At 30.3% G+C, this 24,920-nt stretch overlaps 1 protein-coding gene across 1 annotated transcript in view; it reads right to left on the bottom strand.

The window, feature by feature from the left end:
- The window catches only part of LOC106593316 (G-protein coupled receptor 26-like), an 88,617-nt gene extending 64,947 nt beyond the window's left edge, over positions 1–23,670 (bottom strand). The window contains exon 1 of the mRNA XM_045700566.1: positions 23,003–23,670. Within this exon, the coding sequence (XP_045556522.1) occupies positions 23,003–23,670 (668 nt within the window). The remainder of the gene's footprint in view (positions 1–23,002) is intronic.
- Between the last annotated feature and the right edge of the window lie 1,250 nt (positions 23,671–24,920).

The raw sequence follows: 24,920 nt of genomic DNA on the forward strand, positions 1-24,920 counted from the left end.
ATTAACTATCTGGAGTTACTGCATGTAGAACATATATAACCATTAACTATCTGGAGTTACTGCATGTATATATAACCATTAACTATCTGGAGTTACTGCATGTATATATAACCATTAACTATCTGGAGTTACTGCATGTAGAACAGATATAACCATTAACTATCTGAAGTTACTGCATGTATAACAGATATAACCATTAACTATCTGGAGTTACTGCATGTATATATAACCATTAACTATCTGGAGTTACTGCATGTATAACAGTATAACCATTAACTATCTGGAGTTACTGCATGTATATATAACCATTAACTATCTGGAGTTACTGCATGTAGATATAACCATTAACTATCTGGAGTTACTGCATGTAGAACAGATATAACCATTAACTATCTGGAGTTACTGTATGTATATATAACCATTAACTATCTGGAGTTACTGCATGTATATATAACCATTAACTATCTGGAGTTACTGCATGTAGAACAGATATAACCATTAACTATCTGGAGTTACTGCCTGTATATATAACCATTAACTATCTGGAGTTACTGCATGTATATATAACCATTAACTATCTGGAGTTACTGCATGTAGAACAGATATAACCATTAACTATCTGGAGTTACTGCATGTAGACAGATATAACCATTAACTATCTGGAGTTACTGTATGTATATATAACCATTAACTATCTGGAGTTACTGCATGTATATATAACCATTAACTATCTGGAGTTACTGCATGTATATATAACCATTAACTATCTGGAGTTACTGCATGTAGAACATATATAACCATTAACTATCTGGAGTTACTGCATGTATATATAACCATTAACTATCTGGAGTTACTGCATGTAGAACAGATATAACCATTAACTATCTGGAGTGACTGCATGTAGAACAGATATAACCATTAACTATCTGGAGTTACTGTATGTATATATAACCATTAACTATCTGGAGTTACTGCCGGTATATATAACCATTAACTATCTGGAGTTACTGCATGTAGAACAGATATAACCATTAACTATCTGGAGTTACTGCCTGTATATACAACCATTAACTATCTGGAGTTACTGCATGTATATATAACCATTAACTATCTGGAGTTACTGCATGTATATTTAACCATTAACTATCTGGAGTTACTGCATGTATATATAACCATTAACTATCTGGAGTTACTGCATGTATAATATAACCATTAACTATCTGGAGTTACTGCATGTAGAACAGATATAACCATTAACTATCTGGAGTTACTGCATGTATATATAACCATTAACTATCTGGAGTTACTACATGTATATATAACCATTAACTATCTGGAGTTACTGCATGTAGAACAGATATAACCATTAACTATCTGGAGTTACTGTCTGTATATATAACCATTAACTATCTGGAGTTACTGTATGTAGAACAGATATAAACATTAACTATCAGGATTACTGCATGTAGAGCAGATATAACCATTAACTATCTGGAGTTACTGTATGTATATATAACCATTAACTATCTGGAGTTACTGAATGTATATATAACCATTAACTATCTGAAGTTACTGCATGTAGAACAGATATAACCATTAACTATCTGGAGTTACTGCATGTATATATAACCATTAACTATCTGGAGTTACTGCATGTAGAACAGATATAACCATTAACTATCTGGAGTTACTGTATGTATATATAACCATTAACTATCTGGAGTTACTGCATGTATATATAACCATTAACTATCTGGAGTTACTGCATGTATAATATAACCATTAACTATCTTGAGTTACTGCATGTATATATAACCATTAACTATCTGGAGTTACTGCATGTATATATAACCATTAACTATCTGGAGTTACTGCATGTAGAACATATATAACCATTAACTATCTGGAGTTACTGCATGTATATATAACCATTAACTATCTGGAGTTACTGCATGTATAAAATATAACCATTAACTATCTGGAGTGACTGCATGTAGAACAGATATAACCATTAACTATCTGGAGTTACTGCATGTATATATAACCATTAACTATCTGGAGTTACTGCCGGTATATATAACCATTAACTATCTGGAGTTACTGCATGTAGAACAGATATAACCATTAACTATCTGGAGTTACTGTATGTATATATAACCATTAACTATCTGGAGTTACTGCATGTATATATAACCATTAACTATCTGGAGTTACTGCATGTAGAACAGATATAACCATTAACTATTTGGAGTTTCTGCATGTATATATAACCATTAACTATCTGGAGTTACTGCATGTAGAACAGATATAACCATTAACTATCTGGAGTTACTGTGTGTATATGTAACCATTAACTATCTGGAATTACTGCATGTATATATAACCATTAACTATTTGGAGTTACTGTATGTATATATAACCATTAACTATCTGGAGTTACTGCATATATATATAACCATTAACTATCTGGAGTTACTGCATGTATATATAACCATTAACTATCTGGAGTTACTGCATGTAGAACAGATATAAACATTAACTATCTGGAGTGACTGCATGTAGAACAGATATAACCATTAACTATCTGGAGTTACTGCATATATATATAACCATTAACTATCTGGAGTTACTACATGTATATATAACCATTAACTATCTGTAGTTACTGCATGTAGAACAGATATAACCATTAACTATCTGGAGTTACTGCCTGTATATACAACCATTAACTATCTGGAGTTACTGCATGTATATATAACCATTAACTATCTGGAGTTACTGCATGTATATTTAACCATTAACTATCTGGAGTTACTGCATGTATATATAACCATTAACTATCTGGAGTTACTGCATGTAGAACAGATATAACCATTAACTATCTGGAGTTACTGCATGTATATATAAACATTAACTATCTGGAGTTACTACATGTATATATAACCATTAACTATCTGGAGTTACTGCATGTAGAACAGATATAACCATTAACTATCTGGATTTACTGTATGTAGAACAGATATAACCATTAACTATCTGGAGTTACTGTATGTATATATAACCATTAACTATCTGGAGTTACTGAATGTATATATAACCATTAACTATCTGAAGTTACTGCATGTAGAACAGATATAACCATTAACTATCTGGAGTTTCTGCATGTATATATAACCATTAACTATCTGGAGTTACTGCATGTAGAACAGATATAACCATTAACTATCTGGAGTTACTGTATGTATATGTAACCATTAACTATCTGGAATTACTGCATGTATATATAACCATTAACTATTTGGAGTTACTGTATGTATATATAACCATTAACTATCTGAAGTTACTACATGTATATATAACCATTAACTATCTGGAGTTACTGCATGTAGAACAGATATAACCATTAACTATCTGGAGTTACTGTATGTATATATAACCATTAACTATCTGGAGTTACTGCATGTATATATAACCATTAACTATCTGGAGTTACTGCATGTATATATAACCATTAACTATTTGGAGTTACTGTATGTATATATAACCATTAACTATCTGGAGTTACTGAATGTATATATAACCATTAACTATCTGAAGTTACTACATGTATATATAACCATTAACTATCTGGAGTTACTGCATGTAGAACAGATATAACCATTAACTATCTGGAGTTACTGTATGTATATATAACCATTAACTATCTGGGGTTACTGCATGTATATATAACCATTAACTATCTGGAGTTACTGCATGTAGAACATATATAACCATTAACTATCTGGAGTTACTGCATGTAGAACATATATAACCATTAACTATCTGGAGTTACTGCATGTATATATAACCATTAACTATCTGGAGTTACTGCATGTAGAACAGATATAACCATTAACTATCTGGAGTGACTGCATGTAGAACAGATATAACCATTAACTATCTGGAGTTACTGTATGTATATATAACCATTAAATATCTGGAGTTACTGCCGGTATATATAACCATTAACTATCTGGAGTTACTGCATGTAGAACAGATATAACCATTAACTATCTGGAGTTACTGCCTGTATATACAACCATTAACTATCTGGAGTTACTGCATGTATATATAACCATTAACTATCTGGAGTTACTGCATGTATATATAACCATTAACTATCTGGAGTTACTGCATGTATATATAACCATTAACTATCTGGAGTTACTGCATGTATATATAACCATTAACTATCTGGAGTTACTGCATGTAGAACAGATATAACCATTAACTATCTGGAGTTACTGCATGTATATATAACCATTAACTATCTGGAGTTACTGCATGTATATATAACCATTAACTATCTGGAGTTACTGCATGTAGAACAGATATAACCATTAACTATCTGGAGTTACTGCCTGTATATACAACCATTAACTATCTGGAGTTACTGCATGTATATATAACCATTAACTATCTGGAGTTACTGCATGTATAACAATATAACCATTAACTATCTGGAGTTACTGCATGTATATTTAACCATTAACTATCTGGAGTTACTGCATGTATATATAACCATTAACTATCTGGAGTTACTGCATGTAGAACAGATATAACCATTAACTATCTGGAGTTACTGCATGTATATATAAACATTAACTATCTGGAGTTACTACATGTATATATAACCATTAACTATCTGGAGTTACTGCATGTAGAACAGATATAACCATTAACTATCTGGATTTACTGTCTGTATATATAACCATTAACTATCTGGAGTTACTGTATGTAGAACAGATATAAACATTAACTATCAGGATACTGCATGTAGAGCAGATATAACCATTAACTATCTGGAGTTACTGTATGTATATATAACCATTAACTATCTGGAGTTACTGAATGTATATATAACCATTAACTATCTGAAGTTACTGCATGTAGAACAGATATAACCATTAACTATTTGGAGTTTCTGCATGTATATATAACCATTAACTATCTGGAGTTACTGCATGTAGAACAGATATAACCATTAACTATCTGGAGTTACTGTATGTATATATAACCATTAACTATCTGGAGTTACTGCATGTATATATAACCATTAACTATCTGGAGTTACTGCATGTATATTTAACCATTAACTATCTTGAGTTACTGCATGTATATATAACCATTAACTATCTGGAGTTACTGCATGTATATATAACCATTAACTATCTGGAGTTACTGCATGTAGAACATATATAACCATTAACTATCTGGAGTTACTGCATGTATATATAACCATTAACTATCTGGAGTTACTGCATGTAGAACAGATATAACCATTAACTATCTGGAGTGACTGCATGTAGAACAGATATAACCATTAACTATCTGGAGTTACTGTATGTATATATAACCATTAACTATCTGGAGTTACTGCCGGTATATATAACCATTAACTATCTGGAGTTACTGCATGTAGAACAGATATAACCATTAACTATCTGGAGTTACTGTATGTATATATAACCATTAACTATCTGGAGTTACTGAATGTATATATAACCATTAACTATCTGAAGTTACTGCATGTAGAACAGATATAACCATTAACTATTTGGAGTTTCTGCATGTATATATAACCATTAACTATCTGGAGTTACTGCATGTAGAACAGATATAACCATTAACTATCTGGAGTTACTGTGTGTATATGTAACCATTAACTATCTGGAATTACTGCATGTATATATAACCATTAACTATTTGGAGTTACTGTATGTATATATAACCATTAACTATCTGGAGTTACTGCATATATATATAACCATTAACTATCTGGAGTTACTACATGTATATATAACCATTAACTATCTGGAGTTACTGCATGTAGAACAGATATAACCATTAACTATCTGGAGTTACTGCCTGTATATATAACCATTAACTATCTGGAGTTACTGCATGTATATATAACCATTAACTATCTGGAGTTACTGCCTGTATAGATATAACCATTAACTATCTGGAGTTACTGCATGTATATATAACCATTAACTATCTGGAGTTACTGCATGTATATATAACCATTAACTATCTGGAGTTACTGCATGTATATATAACCATTAACTATCTGGAGTTACTGCATGTAGAACGATATAACCATTAACTATCTGGAGTTACTGCATGTAGAACAGATATAACCATTAACTATCTGGAGTTACTGCATATATATATAACCATTAACTATCTGGAGTTACTACATGTATATATAACCATTAACTATCTGGAGTTACTGCATGTAGAACAGATATAACCATTAACTATCTGGAGTTACTGCCTGTATATACAACCATTAACTATCTGGAGTTACTGCATGTATATATAACCATTAACTATCTGGAGTTACTGCATGTATATTTAACCATTAACTATCTGGAGTTACTGCATGTATATATAACCATTAACTATCTGGAGTTACTGCATGTAGAACATATAACCATTAACTATCTGGAGTTACTGCATGTATATATAAACATTAACTATCTGGAGTTACTACATGTATATATAACCATTAACTATCTGGAGTTACTGCATGTAGAACAGATATAACCATTAACTATCTGGATTTACTGTATGTAGAACAGATATAACCATTAACTATCTGGAGTTACTGTATGTATATATAACCATTAACTATCTGGAGTTACTGCATGTATAACAGATATAACCATTAACTATCTGGAGTTACTGCATGTAGAACAGATATAACCATTAACTATCTGGAGTTTCTGCATGTATATATAACCATTAACTATCTGGAGTTACTGCATGTAGAACATATAACCATTAACTATCTGGAGTTACTGTATGTATATGTAACCATTAACTATCTGGAATTACTGCATGTATATATAACCATTAACTATTTGGAGTTACTGTATGTATATATAACCATTAACTATCTGGAGTTACTGCATGTATATATAACCATTAACTATCTGGAGTTACTGCATGTAGAACAATATAACCATTAACTATCTGGAGTTACTGCATGTACATATATAACCATTAACTATCTGGAGTTACTGCATGTATATATAACCATTAACTATCTGGAGTTACTGCATGTATATATAACCATTAACTATTTGGAGTTACTGTATGTATATATAACCATTAACTATCTGGAGTTACTGAATGTATATATAACCATTAACTATCTGAAGTTACTACATGTATATATAACCATTAACTATCTGGAGTTACTGCATGTAGAACAGATATAACCATTAACTATCTGGAGTTACTGTATGTATATATAACCATTAACTATCTGGAGTTACTGCATGTATATATAACCATTAACTATCTGGAGTTACTGCATGTAGAACATATATAACCATTAACTATCTGGAGTTACTGCATGTAGAACATATATAACCATTAACTATCTGGAGTTACTGCATGTATATATAACCATTAACTATCTGGAGTTACTGCATGTAGACGATATAACCATTAACTATCTGGAGTGACTGCATGTAGAACAGATATAACCATTAACTATCTGGAGTTACTGTATGTATATATAACCATTAACTATCTGGAGTTACTGCCGGTATATATAACCATTAACTATCTGGAGTTACTGCATGTAGAACAGATATAACCATTAACTATCTGGAGTTACTGCCTGTATATACAACCATTAACTATCTGGAGTTACTGCATGTATATATAACCATTAACTATCTGGAGTTACTGCATGTATATTTAACCATTAACTATCTGGAGTTACTGCATGTATATATAACCATTAACTATCTGGAGTTACTGCATGTATATATAACCATTAACTATCTGGAGTTACTGCATGTAGAACAGATATAACCATTAACTATCTGGAGTTACTGCATGTATATATAAACATTAACTATCTGGAGTTACTACATGTATATATAACCATTAACTATCTGGAGTTACTGCATGTAGAACAGATATAACCATTAACTATCTGGATTTACTGTCTGTATATATAACCATTAACTATCTGGAGTTACTGTATGTAGAACAGATATAAACATTAACTATCAGGATACTGCATGTAGAGCAGATATAACCATTAACTATCTGGAGTTACTGTATGTATATATAACCATTAACTATCTGGAGTTACTGAATGTATATATAACCATTAACTATCTGAAGTTACTGCATGTAGAACAGATATAACCATTAACTATCTGGAGTTTCTGCATGTATATATAACCATTAACTATCTGGAGTTACTGCATGTAGAACAGATATAACCATTAACTATCTGGAGTTACTGTATGTATATGTAACCATTAACTATCTGGAATTACTGCATGTATATATAACCATTAACTATTTGGAGTTACTGTATGTATATATAACCATTAACTATCTGGAGTTACTGCATATATATATAACCATTAACTATCTGGAGTTACTACATGTATATATAACCATTAACTATCTGGAGTTACTGTATGTATATATAACCATTAACTATCTGGAGTTACTGCATGTATATATAACCGTTAACTATCTGGAGTTACTGCATGTATATATAACCATTAACTATCTGGAGTTACTGCATGTATATATAACCATTAACTATCTGGAGTTACTGCATGTAGAACAGATATAACCATTAACTATCTGGAGTGACTGCATGTAGAACAGATATAACCATTAACTATCTGGAGTGACTGCATGTAGGACAGATATAACCATTAACTATCTGGAGTTACTGTATGTATATATAACCATTAACTATCTGGAGTTACTGCCGGTATATATAACCATTAACTATCTGGAGTTACTGCATGTAGAACAGATATAACCATTAACTATCTGGAGTTACTGCCTGTATATATAACCATTAACTATCTGGAGTTACTGCATGTATATTTAACCATTAACTATCTGGAGTTACTGCATGTATATATAACCATTAACTATCTGGAGTTACTGCATGTAGAACAGATATAACCATTAACTATCTGGAGTTACTGTCTGTATATATAACCATTAACTATCTGGAGTTACTGTATGTAGAACAGATATAAACATTAACTATCAGGATACTGCATGTAGAGCAGATATAACCATTAACTATCTGGAGTTACTGTATGTATATATAACCATTAACTATCTGGAGTTACTGAATGTATATATAACCATTAACTATCTGAAGTTACTGCATGTAGAACAGATATAACCATTAACTATCTGGAGTTTCTGCATGTATATATAACCATTAACTATCTGGAGTTACTGCATGTAGAACAGATATAACCATTAACTATCTGGAGTTACTGCCTGTATATGTAACCATTAACTATCTGGAATTACTGCATGTATATATAACCATTAACTATCTGGAGTTACTGCATGTATATATAACCATTAACTATCTGGAGTTACTGCATGTATATATAACCATTAACTATCTGGAGTTACTGCATGTATATATAACCATTAACTATCTGGAGTTACTGCATGTAATATATAACCATTAACTATCTGGAGTTACTGCATGTATATATAACCATTAACTATCTGGAGTTACTGCATATAGAGATATAACCATTAACTATCTGGAGTTACTGTATGTATATATAACCATTAACTATCTGGAGTTACTGCCTGTATATATAACCATTAACTATCTGGAGTTACTGCATGTAGAACAGATATAACCATTAACTCTCTGGAGTTACTGCATGTATATATAAACATTAACTATCTGGAGTTACTGCATGCAGAACAGATATAACCATTAACTATCTGGAGTGACTGCATGTAGAACAGATATAACCATTAACTATCTGGAGTTACTGTATGTATATATAACCATTAACTATCTGGAGTTACTGCATGTATAACAGATATAACCATTAACTATCTGGAGTGACTGCATGTAGAACAGATATAACCATTAACTATCTGGAGTTACTGTATGTATATATAACCATTAACTATCTGGAGTTACTGCATGTATATATAACCATTAACTATCTGGAGTTACTGCATGTAGAACAGATATAACCATTAACTATCTGGAGTTACTGTATGTATATATAACCATTAACTATCTGGAGTTACTGCCGGTATATATAACCATTAACTATCTGGAGTTACTGCATGTAGAACAGATATAACCATTAACTCTCTGGAGTTACTGCATGTATATATAAACATTAACTATCTGGAGTTACTGCATGCAGAACAGATATAACCATTAACTATCTGGAGTGACTGCATGTAGAACAGATATAACCATTAACTATCTGGAGTTACTGTATGTATATATAACCATTAACTATCTGGAGTTACTGCCGGTATATATAACCATTAACTATCTGGAGTTACTGCATGTAGAACAGATATAACCATTAACTATCTGGAGTTACTGTATGTAGAACAGATATAAACATTAACTATCTGGAGGTACTGCATGTAGAACAGATATAACCATTAACTATCTGGAGTTACTGTATGTATATATAACCATTACCTATCTGGAGTTACTGTATGTAGAACAGATATAAACATTAACTATCAGGATACTGCATGTAGAGCAGATATAACCATTAACTATCTGGAGTTACTGTATGTATATAACCATTAACTATCTGGAGTTACTGAATGTATATATAACCATTAACTATCTGAAGTTACTGCATGTAGAACAGATATAACCATTAACTATCTGGAGTTTCTGCATGTATATATAACCATTAACTATCTGGAGTTACTGCATGTAGAACAGATATAACCATTAACTATCTGGAGTTACTGTATGTATATGTAACCATTAACTATCTGGAATTACTGCATGTATATATAACCATTAACTATTTGGAGTTACTGTATGTATATATAACCATTAACTATCTGGAGTTACTGCATATATATATAACCATTAACTATCTGGAGTTACTACATGTATATATAACCATTAACTATCTGGAGTTACTGCATGTAGAACAGATATAACCATTAACTATCTGGAGTTACTGCCTGTATATATAACCATTAACTATCTGGAGTTACTGTATGTATATATAACCATTAACTATCTGGAGTTACTGCATGTATATATAACCATTAACTATCTGGAGTTACTGCATGTAGAACAGATATAACCATTAACTATCTGGAGTTACTGAATGTATATATAACCATTAACTATCTGAAGTTACTGCATGTAGAACAGATATAACCATTAACTATCTGGAGTTTCTGCATGTATATATAACCATTAACTATCTGGAGTTACTGCATGTAGAACAGATATAACCATTAACTATCTGGAGTTACTGTATGTATATGTAACCATTAACTATCTGGAATTACTGCATGTATATATAACCATTAACTATTTGGAGTTACTGTATGTATATATAACCATTAACTATCTGGAGTTACTGCATATATATATAACCATTAACTATCTGGAGTTACTACATGTATATATAACCATTAACTATCTGGAGTTACTGCATGTAGAACGATATAACCATTAACTATCTGGAGTTACTGCATGTATATATAACCATTAACTATCTGGAGTTACTGTATGTATATATAACCATTAACTATCTGGAGTTACTGCATGTATATATAACCATTAACTATCTGGAGTTACTGCATGTATAAGATATAACCATTAACTATCTGGAGTTACTGTATGTATATGTAACCATTAACTATCTGGAGTTACTGCATGTATATATAACCATTAACTATCTGGAGTTACTGCCGGTATATATAACCATTAACTATCTGGAGTTACTGCATGTAGAACAGATATAACCATTAACTATCTGGAGTTACTGTATGTATATATAACCATTAACTATCTGGAGTTACTGCCGGTATATATAACCATTAACTATCTGGAGTTACTGCATGTAGAACAGATATAACCATTAACTATCTGGAGTTACTGCCTGTATATATAACCAATAACTATCTGGAGTAACTGCATGTATATATAACCATTAACTATCTGGAGTTACTGCATGTATATTTAACCATTAACTATCTGGAGTTACTGCATGTATATATAACCATTAACTATCTGGAGTTACTGCATGTAGAACAGATATAACCATTAACTATCTGGAGTTACTGCATGTATATATAAACATTAACTATCTGGAGTTACTGCATGCAGAACAGATATAACCATTAACTATCTGGAGTGACTGCATGTAGAACAGATATAACCATTAACTATCTGGAGTTACTGTATGTATATATAACCATTAACTATCTGGAGTTACTGCCGGTATATATAACCATTAACTATCTGGAGTTACTGCATGTAGAACAGATATAACCATTAACTATCTGGAGTTACTGTATGTATATATAACCATTACCTATCTGGAGTTACTGCATGTATATATAACCATTAACTATCGGGAGTTACTGCATGTAGAACAGATATAACCATTAACTATCTGGAGTTACTGCATGTAGAACAGATATAACCATTAACTATCTGGAGTTACTGTATGTATATATAACCATTAACTATCTGGAGTTACTGCATGTATACATGACCATTAACTATTTGGAGTCACTGTATGTATATATAACCATTAACTATCTGGAGTTACTGCATGTATATATAACCATTAACTATCTGGAGTTACTACATGTATATATAACCATTAACTATCTGGAGTTACTGCATGTAGAACAGATATAACGATTAACTATCTGGAGTTACTGCCTGTATATATAACCATTAACTATCTGGAGTTACTGCATGTAGAACAGATATAACCATTAACTATCTGGAGTTACTGCATGTAGAACAGATATAACCATTAACTATCTGGAGTTACTGTATGTATATATAACCATTAACTATCTGGAGTTACTGCATGTATACATAACCATTAACTATTTGGAGTTACTGTATGTATATATAACCATTAACTATCTGGAGTTACTGCATGTATATATAACCATTAACTATCTGGAGTTACTACATGTATATATAACCATTAACTATCTGGAGTTACTGCATGTAGAACAGATATAACCATTAACTATCTGGAGTTACTGCCTGTATATATAACCATTAACTATCTGGAGTTACTGTATGTATATATAACCATGAACTATCTGGAGTTACTGCATGTATATATAACCATTAACTTTCTGGAGTTACTGCATGTATATATAACCATTAACTATCTGGAGTTACTGCATGTATATATAACCATTAACTATCTGGAGTTACTGCATGTAGAACAGATATAACCATTAACTATCTGGAGTTACTGTATGTATATATAAACATTAACTATCTGGAGTTACTGCATGTATATATAACCATTAACTATCTGAAGTTACTGCATGTAGAACAGATATAACCATTAACTATCTGGAGTTACTGTATGTATATGTAACCATTAACTATCTGGAGTTACTGCATGTATATATAACCATTAACTATTTGGAGTTACTGCATGTATATATAACCATTAACTATTTGGAGTTACTGTATGTATATATAACCATTAACTATCTGGAGTTACTGCATATATATATAACCATTAACTATCTGGAGTTACTACATGTATATATAACCATTAACTATCTGGAGTTACTGCATGTAGAACAGATATAATCATTAACTATCTGGAGTTACTGCATGTATATATAACCATTAACTATCTGGAGTTACTGTATGTAGAACATATATAACCATTAACTATCTGGAGTTACTACATGTATATATAACCATTAACTATCTGGAGTTACTGCATGTATAAATAACCATTAACTATCTGGAGTTACGACATGTATATATAACCATTAACTATCTGGAGTTACTGCATGTAGAACAGATATAACCATTAACTATCTGGAGTTACTGCATGTAGAACAGATATAACCATTACCTATCTGCAGTTACTACATGTATATATAACCATTAACTATCTGGAGTTACTACATGTATATATAACCATTAACTATCTGGAGTTACTGCATGTAGAACAGATATAACCATTAACTATCTGGAGTTACTGCCTGTATATATAACCATTAACTATCTGGAGTTACTACATGTATATATATCCATTAACTATCTGGAGTTACTACATGTATATATAACCATTAACTATCTGGAGTTACTGCATGTAGAACAGATATAACCATTACCTATCTGCAGTTACTACATGTATATATAACCATTAACTATCTGGAGTTACTACATGTATATATAACCATTAACTATCTGGAGTTACTGCATGTAGAACAGATATAACCATTACCTATCTGCAGTTACTACATGTATATATAACCATTAACTATCTGGAGTTACTGCATGTAGAACAGATATAACCATTACCTATCTGCAGTTACTACATGTATATATAACCATTAACTATCTGGAGTTACTACATGTATATATAACCATTAACTATCTGGAGTTACTGCATGTAGAACAGATATAACCATTAACTATCTGGAGTTACTGCCTGTATATATAACCATTAACTATCTGGAGTTACTGCATGTATATATAACCATTAACTATCTGGAGTTACTGCATGTATATATAACCATTAACTATCTGGAGTTACTGCATGTAGAACAGATATAACCATTAACTATCTGGAGTTACTGTATGTATATATAAACATTAACTATCTGGAGTTACTGCATGTATATATAACCATTAACTATCTGAAGTTACTGCATGTAGAACAGATATAACCATTAACTATCTGGAGTTACTGTATGTATATGTAACCAATTAACTATCTGGAGTTACTGCATGTATATATAACCATTAACTATTTGGAGTTACTGTATGTATATATAACCATTAACTATCTGGAGTTACTGCATATATATATAACCATTAACTATCTGGAGTTACTACATGTATATATAACCATTAACTATCTGGAGTTACTGCATGTAGAACAGATATAATCATTAACTATCTGGAGTTACTGCATGTATATATAACCATTTACTATCTGGAGTTACTGCATGTATATATAACCATTAACTATCTGGAGTTACTGTATGTAGAACATATATAACCATTAACTATCTGGAGTTACTGCATGTAGAACAGATATAACCATTACCTATCTGGAGTTACTGTATGTATATGTAACCATTAACTATCTGGAGTTACTGCATGTATATATAACCATTAACTATCTGAAGTTACTGCATGTAGAACAGATATAACCATTAACTATCTGGAGTTACTGTATGTATATGTAACCATTAACTATCTGGAGTTACTGCATGTATATATAACCATTAACTATTTGGAGTTACTGTATGTATATATAACCATTAACTATCTGGAGTTACTGCATATATATATAACCATTAACTATCTGGAGTTACTACATGTATATATAACCATTAACTATCTGGAGTTACTGCATGTAGAACAGATATAATCATTAACTATCTGGAGTTACTGCATGTATATATAACCATTTACTATCTGGAGTTACTGCATGTATATATAACCATTAACTATCTGGAGTTACTGTATGTAGAACATATATAACCATTAACTATCTGGAGTTACTACATGTATATATAACCATTAACTATCTGGAGTTACTGCATGTATAAATAACCATTAACTATCTGGAGTTACGACATGTATATATAACCATTAACTATCTGGAGTTACTGCATGTACAACAGATATAACCATTAACTATCTGGAGTTACTGCATGTAGAACAGATATAACCATTACCTATCTGCAGTTACTACATGTATATATAACCATTAACTATCTGGAGTTACTACATGTATATATAACCATTAACTATCTGGAGTTACTGCATGTAGAACAGATATAACCATTAACTATCTGGAGTTACTGCCTGTATATATAACCATTAACTATCTGGAGTTACTACATGTATATATATCCATTAACTATCTGGAGTTACTACATGTATATATAACCATTAACTATCTGGAGTTACTGCATGTATAAATAACCATTAACTATCTGGAGTTACTACATGTATATATAACCATTAACTATCTGGAGTTACTGCATGTAGAACAGATATAACCATTAACTATCTGGAGTTACTGCATGTAGAACAGATATAACCATTACCTATCTGCAGTTACTACATGTATATATAACCATTAACTATCTGGAGTTACTGCATGTAGAACAGATATAACCATTAACTATCTGGAGTTACTGCCTGTATATATAACCATTAACTATCTGGAGTTACTACATGTATATATAACCATTAACTATCTGGAGTTACTGCATGTATATATAACCATTAACTATCTGGAGTTACTGCATGTATATATAACCATTAACTATCTGGAGTTACTGCATGTATATATAACCATTAACTATCTGGAATTACTGCATGTAGAACAGATATTGAACACAATAGAACACAGTAAAACATAATGGATTAGAACACAATAGAATAGAACACAAAAAATCACAATAGAACGTAATAGAATAGAACACAATAGAATAGAACACAATAGAACACAAAAGATCACAATAGAATGTAATAGAATAGAACACAAAAGATCACAATAGAATGTAATAGAATAGAACACAAAAGATCACAATAGAATGTAATAGAATAGAACACAAAAGATCACAATAGAAAGTAATGGAATAGAACACAATATAACAGAACGCAGTAGAACACAATAGAATAGAACACAACAGAATAGAAAACAAAATATAACATAAGAGTAGAACACAATAGAATAGAACACAATAGAATAGAACACAACAGAACACAAAAGAACACCATAGAATAGAAAACAAAATATAACATAAGAGTAGAACACAATAGAATAGAACACAATAGAACACAATAGACCGCAGTAGACTAGAACACAACAGAACACAATAGAATAGACTCAATAGAACACAGTAGAATAGAACACAATAGAATAGACTCAACAGAACACAACATAATAGAACGCAATAGAATAGACTCAATAGAACACAACATAATAGAACACAATAGAATAGACTCAATAGAACACAACATAATAGAACACAATAGAATAGACTCAACAGAACACAGTAAAATAGAACACAATAGGATAGACTCAACAGAACACAACATAATAGAACACAATAGAATAGACTCAACAAAACACAACATAATAGAACACAATAGAATAGACTCAACAAAACATAATAGAACACAATAGAATAGACTCAACAGAACACAACATAATAGAACACAATAGAATGGACTCAATAGAACACAACATAATAGAACACAATAGAATAGACTCAACAGAACACATCATAATAGAACAGAATAGAACAGACTCAACAGAACACAACATAATAGAACACAATAGAATTGAACGCAATATAAAACAAAAGAATAAAAACAATAGAATATAAGACAATGTAATATAACACAATAGAATATAACACAATATAATATAACACAATAGAATATAACACAATAGAATATAGCACAATATAACACAATAGAATATAACACAATATAATATAACACAATATAATATAACACAATATAACACAGTATAATAAAACACAATATAATAACACAATAGAAAATAACACAATAGAATATAACACAATAGAATATAACACAATATAACACAATAGAATAGAACACAATAGAACACAGTATTATGAAACACAATATAATATAACACTATAGAAAATAACACAATAGAATATAACACAATAAAGTAAAACACAATAGAATATAACACAATAGAATAAAACACAATAGAATATAACACAATAGAAAATAACACAATAGAATATAACACAATAGAATATAACACAATAGAATATAACACAATAGAACACAATAGAATTGAACACAATAGAAAACAGTATAATAAAACACAATATAATATAACACTATAGAAAATAACACAATAGAATATAACACAATATAGTAAAACACAATAGAATATAACACAATAGAATATAACACAATATAATATAACACAATAGAATATAACACAATAGAATAGAACACAATAGAATAGAACACAATAGAATATAACACAATAGAATATAACACAATATAGTAAAACACAATAAAATATAACACAATAGAATATAACACAATAGAATATAACACAATAGAATAGAACACAATAGAATATTGCACAATAGAATATAACACAATAGAATATAACACGACAGAATATAACACAATAGAATATAACACTATATAACACAATAGAATAGAACACAATAGAACACAATAGAATATAACACAATAGAATATAACACGACAGAATATAACACAATAGAATATAACACAATAAAACACAATAGAATAGAACACAATAGAACACAATAGAATTGAACACAATCGAAAACAGTATAATAAAACACAATATAATATAACACTATAGAAAATAACACAATAGAATATAACACAATATAGTAAAACACAATAGAATATAACACAATAGAATATAACACAATAGAATATAACACAATAGAATATAACACAATAGAATATAACACAATATAGTAAAACACAATAAAATATAACACAATAGAATATAACACAATAGAATATAACACAATAGAATATTGCACAATAGAATATAACACAATAGAATATAACACGACAGAATATAACACAATAGAATATAACACAATAGAATATAACACTATATAACACAATAGAATAGAACACAATAGAACACAATAGAATATAACACAATAGAATATAACACGACAGAATATAACACAATAGAATATAACACAATAAAACACAATAGAATAGAACACAATAGAACACAATAGAATATAACACAATAGAATATAACACGACAGAATATAACACAATAGAATATAACACAATAGAATATAACACGACAGAATGTAACACAATAGAATATAACACAATAGAATATAACACAATATAACACAATAGAATAGAACACAATAGAACACAGTATAATAAAAAACAATATAATATAACATAATAGAAAATAACACAATAGAATATAACACAATATAGTAAAACACAACAGAATATAACACAATAAAATAAAACACAATAGAATATAACACAATATAATAGAACACAACATAATAGAACACAATAGAATAGACTCAATAGAACACAACATAATAGAACACAATAGAATAGACTCAACAAAACATAATAGAACACAATAGAATAGACTCAACAGAACACAACATAATAGAACACAATAGAATGCACTCAATAGAACACAACATAATAGAACACAATAGAATAGACTCAACAGAACACATCATAATAGAACAGAATAGAACAGACTCAACAGAACACAACATAATAGAACACAATAGAATTGAATGCAATATAAAACAAAAGAATAAAACACAATAGAATATAAGACAATGTAATATAACACAATAGAATATAACACAATATAATATAACACAATAGAATATAACACAATAGAATATAGCACAATATAACACAATAGAATATAACACAATATAATATAACACAATATAACACAGTATAATAAAACACAATATAATAACACAATAGAAAATAACACAATAGAATATAACACAATAGAATATAACACAATATAACACAATAGAATAGAACACAATAGAACACAGTATTATGAAACACAATATAATATAACACTATAGAAAATAACACAATAGAATATAACACAATAAAGTAAAACACAATAGAATATAACACAATAGAATAAAACACAATAGAAAATAACACAATAGAAAATAACACAATAGAAAATAACACAATAGAAAATAACACAATAGAATATAACACAATAGAATATAACACAATAGAACACAATAGAATTGAACACAATCGAAAACAGTATAATAAAACACAATATAATATAACACTATAGAAAATAACACAATAGAATATAACACAATATAGTAAAACACAATAGAATATAACACAATAGAATATAACACAATAGAATATAACACAATAGAATAGAACACAATAGAATAGAACACAATAGAATAGAACACAATAGAATATAACACAATAGAATATAACACAATATAGTAAAACACAATATAGTAAAACACAATAAAATATAACACAATAGAATATAACACAATAGAATATAACACAATAGTATAGAACACAATAGAATATTGCACAATAGAATATAACACAATAGAATATAACACGACAGAATATAACACAATAGAATATAACACGACAGAATATAACACTATATAACACAATAGAATAGAACACAATAGAACACAATAGAATATAACACAATAGAATATAACACGACAGAATATAACACAATAGAATATAACACAATAAAACACAATAGAATAGAACACAATAGAACACAATAAAATTGAACACAATCGAAAACAGTATAATGAAACACAATATAATATAACACTATAGAAAATAACACAATAGAATATAACACAATATAGTAAAACACAATAGAATATAACACAATAGAATATAACACAATATAATATAACACAATAGAATATAACACAATAGAATAGAACACAATAGAATATAACACAATAGAATATAACACAATATAGTAAAACACAATAAAATATAACACAATAGAATATAACACAATAGAATATAACACAATAGAATATAACACAATAGAATATTGCACAATAGAATATAACACAATAGAATTTAACACGACAGAATATAACACGACAGAATATAACACAATAGAATATAACACAATAGAATATAACACTATATAACACAATAGAATAGAACACAATAGAACACAATAGAATATAACACAATAGAATATAACACGACAGAATATAACACAATAGAATATAACACAATAAAACACAACAGAATATAAAACAATAAAATAAAACACAATAGAATATAACACAATATAATAGAACACAATAGAATAGAACACAATAGAATAGAACACAATAGAATAGAACGCGATAGAATATAACGCAATATAGTAAAACACAATATAGTAAAACACAATAGAATATAACACAATAGAATAGAACACAATAGAATAGAACACAATAGAATAGAACACAATAGAATAGAACGCGATAGAATATAACACAATAAAATAAAACAGAATAGAATATAACACACTATAATATAACACAATAGAATATAACACAATAGAATAGAACACAATAGAATATAACACAATATAGTAAAACACAATAAAATATAACACAATAGAATAGAACACAATAGAATATTGCACAATAGAATATAACACAATAGAATATAACACGACAGAATATAACACAATAGAATATAACACAATAGAATATAACACTATATAACACAATAGAATAGAACACAATAGAATATAACACAATAGAATGTAACACGACAGAATATAACGCAATAGAATATAACACAATAAAACACAATAGAATAGAACACAATAGAACACAATAGAATATAACACAATAGAATATAACACGACAGAATATAACACAATAGAATATAACACAATAGAATATAACACAATAGAATATAACACAATAGAATATAACACGACAGAATATAACACAATAGAATATAACACAATATAACACAATAGAATAGAACACAATAGAACACAGTATAATAAAAAACAATATAATATAACACAATAGAAAATAACACAATAGAATATAACACAATATAGTAAAACACAACAGAATATAACACAATAAAATAAAACACAATAGAATATAACACAATAGAATAGAATAGAATAGAATGTGAAAGAATAGAACACAATAGAATATAACACAATATAGTAAAACACAATAAAATATAACACAATAGAATAGAACACAATAGAATATTGCACAATAGAATATAACACAATAGAATATAACACGACAGAATATAACACAATAGAATATAACACAATTGAATATAACACTATATAACACAATAGAATAGAACACAATAGAATATAACACAATAGAATATAACACGACAGAATAGAACACAATAGAACACAATAGAATATAACACAATAGAATATAACACGACAGAATATAACACAATAGAATATAACACAATAGAATATAACACGACAGAATATAACACAATAGAATATAACACAATAGAATATAACACAATAGAATATAACACGACAGAATATAACACAATAGAATATAACACAATATAACACAATAGAATAGAACACAATAGAACACAGTATAATAAAAAACAATATAATATAACACAATAGAAAATAACACAATAGAATATAACACAATATAGTAAAACACAACAGAATATAACACAATAAAATAAAACACAATAGAATATAACACAATAGAATAGAACACAATAGAATAGAATGTGAAAGAATAGAACACAATATAGTAAAACACAATAGAATATAACACAATATAATAGAACACAATAGAATAGAACACAATAGAATAGGACACAATGGAATAGAACACAATAGAATAGAACACGATAGAATAGAACACGATAGAATATAACACAATATAGTAAAACACAATAGAATATAACACAATAGAATATAACACGATAGAATAGAACACAATAGAATATAACACAATATAATATAACACAATATAACACAATAGAATATAACACGGCAGAATATAACACAATAGAATATAACACAATAGAATATAACACAATAGAATATAACACGACAGAATATAACACAATAGAATATAACACAATAGAATATAACACGACAGAATATAACACAATATAATATAACACAATAGAATATAACACAATAGAATTTAACACAATAGAATATAACACGACAGAATATAACACAATAGAATATAACACAATAGAATATAACACAACAGATCATAATATAATAGAATAAAGAAATGTCCCATGATGCATAGTTCTGGTTTCAACATGAAATGAAAACAACGGTGAGTTGGAGTTATGGTGCACACAGGAAGATACAACTCAAAGACCTCCTCTTACCTTGGGTGAATATCCACAAGCAGCACTAAAGTTTGCATTGTGATAACGTCTATCCGTTTACAGTGGAACCTTGCCACCTTCAGCACTTTCAGGTATGTGACACACAGGACTAGAAATGACAGGAGAAAGGTGAGGGAGTGAAAAAGCACTGTAAAGATAACAAACGGGGTCTGACTGTTCTCCGTCACGTCGGCGAGAGTGCACGACGCGTAAAGCGGATGGTATCCCACCCAAGAGAGACAAGCCGCCGCTGTCGAAAAAGACATAGAATGTATCCACGTGTATCCGAGCACAAGAGCTGCGTCTCTATGTCGTATTCTAGAGTGGTACCTCAACGGAAACACTACGGCGATCCACCTGTCGATGCTCAGAGCGGCCATGCTCAACATCGAATTCGTCGTTAAGAAAGTCTCCGAAAAGCCGACGAACTGACAGAAAGCGTCACTTCCAGGCTGACCCTCGTTGATGAGACCCGCCAGAGTTAGAGGCATGTTGGAAACGGTCAGCAACAAATTGCAGAAAGTGAGGTTGAGGGTGAACACACAGGGCACTTGCTTCCTGATCTCTGGGTTGTACAGAAAGCAGATCAGCACCACAGTGTTGGACAGCAACGACACTACTATAATGACAAGCATCAAGACGGAGAGAAACACTTCCACAGTGGCCATGGTTGTGTGTCCAAGTCACTTATTATAAATCTCCCTTTTGGTAATGATTATGTCCACATCCAGCCACCGGACGTGGTTGTAGAATAAAGGCATGGTGTTAGCTGGAAGACTCAGCCATAACCACATCCAGACCTACCCAGTTATATCCCTCTCCTGTGGAGCGTAACCTTGTCTCTCCTCTGCCTCGTTGTCCTCAGACTTCTACTGCTGTAGCCAGCTGAAAGGGATGGGGAAGTCCATCAAGTTAGGAGGATTCCAACATAATGAGAGAGGCCGGGATGCGCAGGAGAAATCTGAACAAGTAAACTCCCCCCATTTACGACTAAGTGCAAAGAAATGCCAGCTGTCAGGCGCTGTGCCAATGCCCGTGTCTCTGCAGTGGTGTTATCGTCTATGACGCTGTGCTCTCAAGACAGCTCCCCTCGCACTCTCTCTTCAGAATAGACTGAGTGGGAGGTAGATCTCTCTCTCTCTCTCTCTCTCTCTCTCTCTCTCTCTCTCTCTCTCTCTCTCTCTCTCTCTCTCTCTCTCTCTCTCTCTCTCTCTCTCTCTCTCTCTCTCTCTCTCTCTCTCTCTCAGACTGAGTGGGAGGTAGACCTCCTCTCTCACTCTTCAGAAATTAAGGATATTCCTTACGAGAAATTACCAAGTACCCGCAATTAAATAGTACCCGCAAAACACCAGTTTGCGCTGTTCTGTGAAGAGAGTAGTACCCAGTGTTGTACGAGATCTTCAGTTTCTTGGCAATTTCTCGCATGGAATAGCCTTCATTTCTCAGAACAAAAATAGACTGACGACTTTCATTATTATGGCCATTTTGAGCCTGTAATCAAACCCACAAATGCTGATGCTCCAGATACTCAACTAGTCTAAAGAAGGCCAGTTTTATTGCTTCTTTAATCAGAACCACCGTTTTCAGCTGTGCTAACATAATTGCAAAATGGTTTTCTAATGATCAATTATCCTTTTAAAATGATAAACTTGGATTAGCTAACACAACGTGCCATTGGAACACAGGAGTGATGGTTGCTGATAATGGACCTCTGTACGTCTATGTAGATATTCCATAAAAAAAATCTGTCGTTTCCAGCTACAATAGTCATTTACAACATTAACACTGTTTTTCTGAACAATTTGATGTTATTTTAATGAACAATTTTTTTATTTTCTTTAAAAAAACAAGGACATTTATAAGTGACCCCAAATTTTGGAACGGTAGGGTACATACACTGAGTGCACACAACATTAGG

Source organism: Salmo salar, chromosome ssa18 (genome assembly GCF_905237065.1).
Source record: "Salmo salar chromosome ssa18, Ssal_v3.1, whole genome shotgun sequence".
NCBI classification, from domain to species: Eukaryota; Metazoa; Chordata; class Actinopteri; order Salmoniformes; family Salmonidae; genus Salmo; species Salmo salar.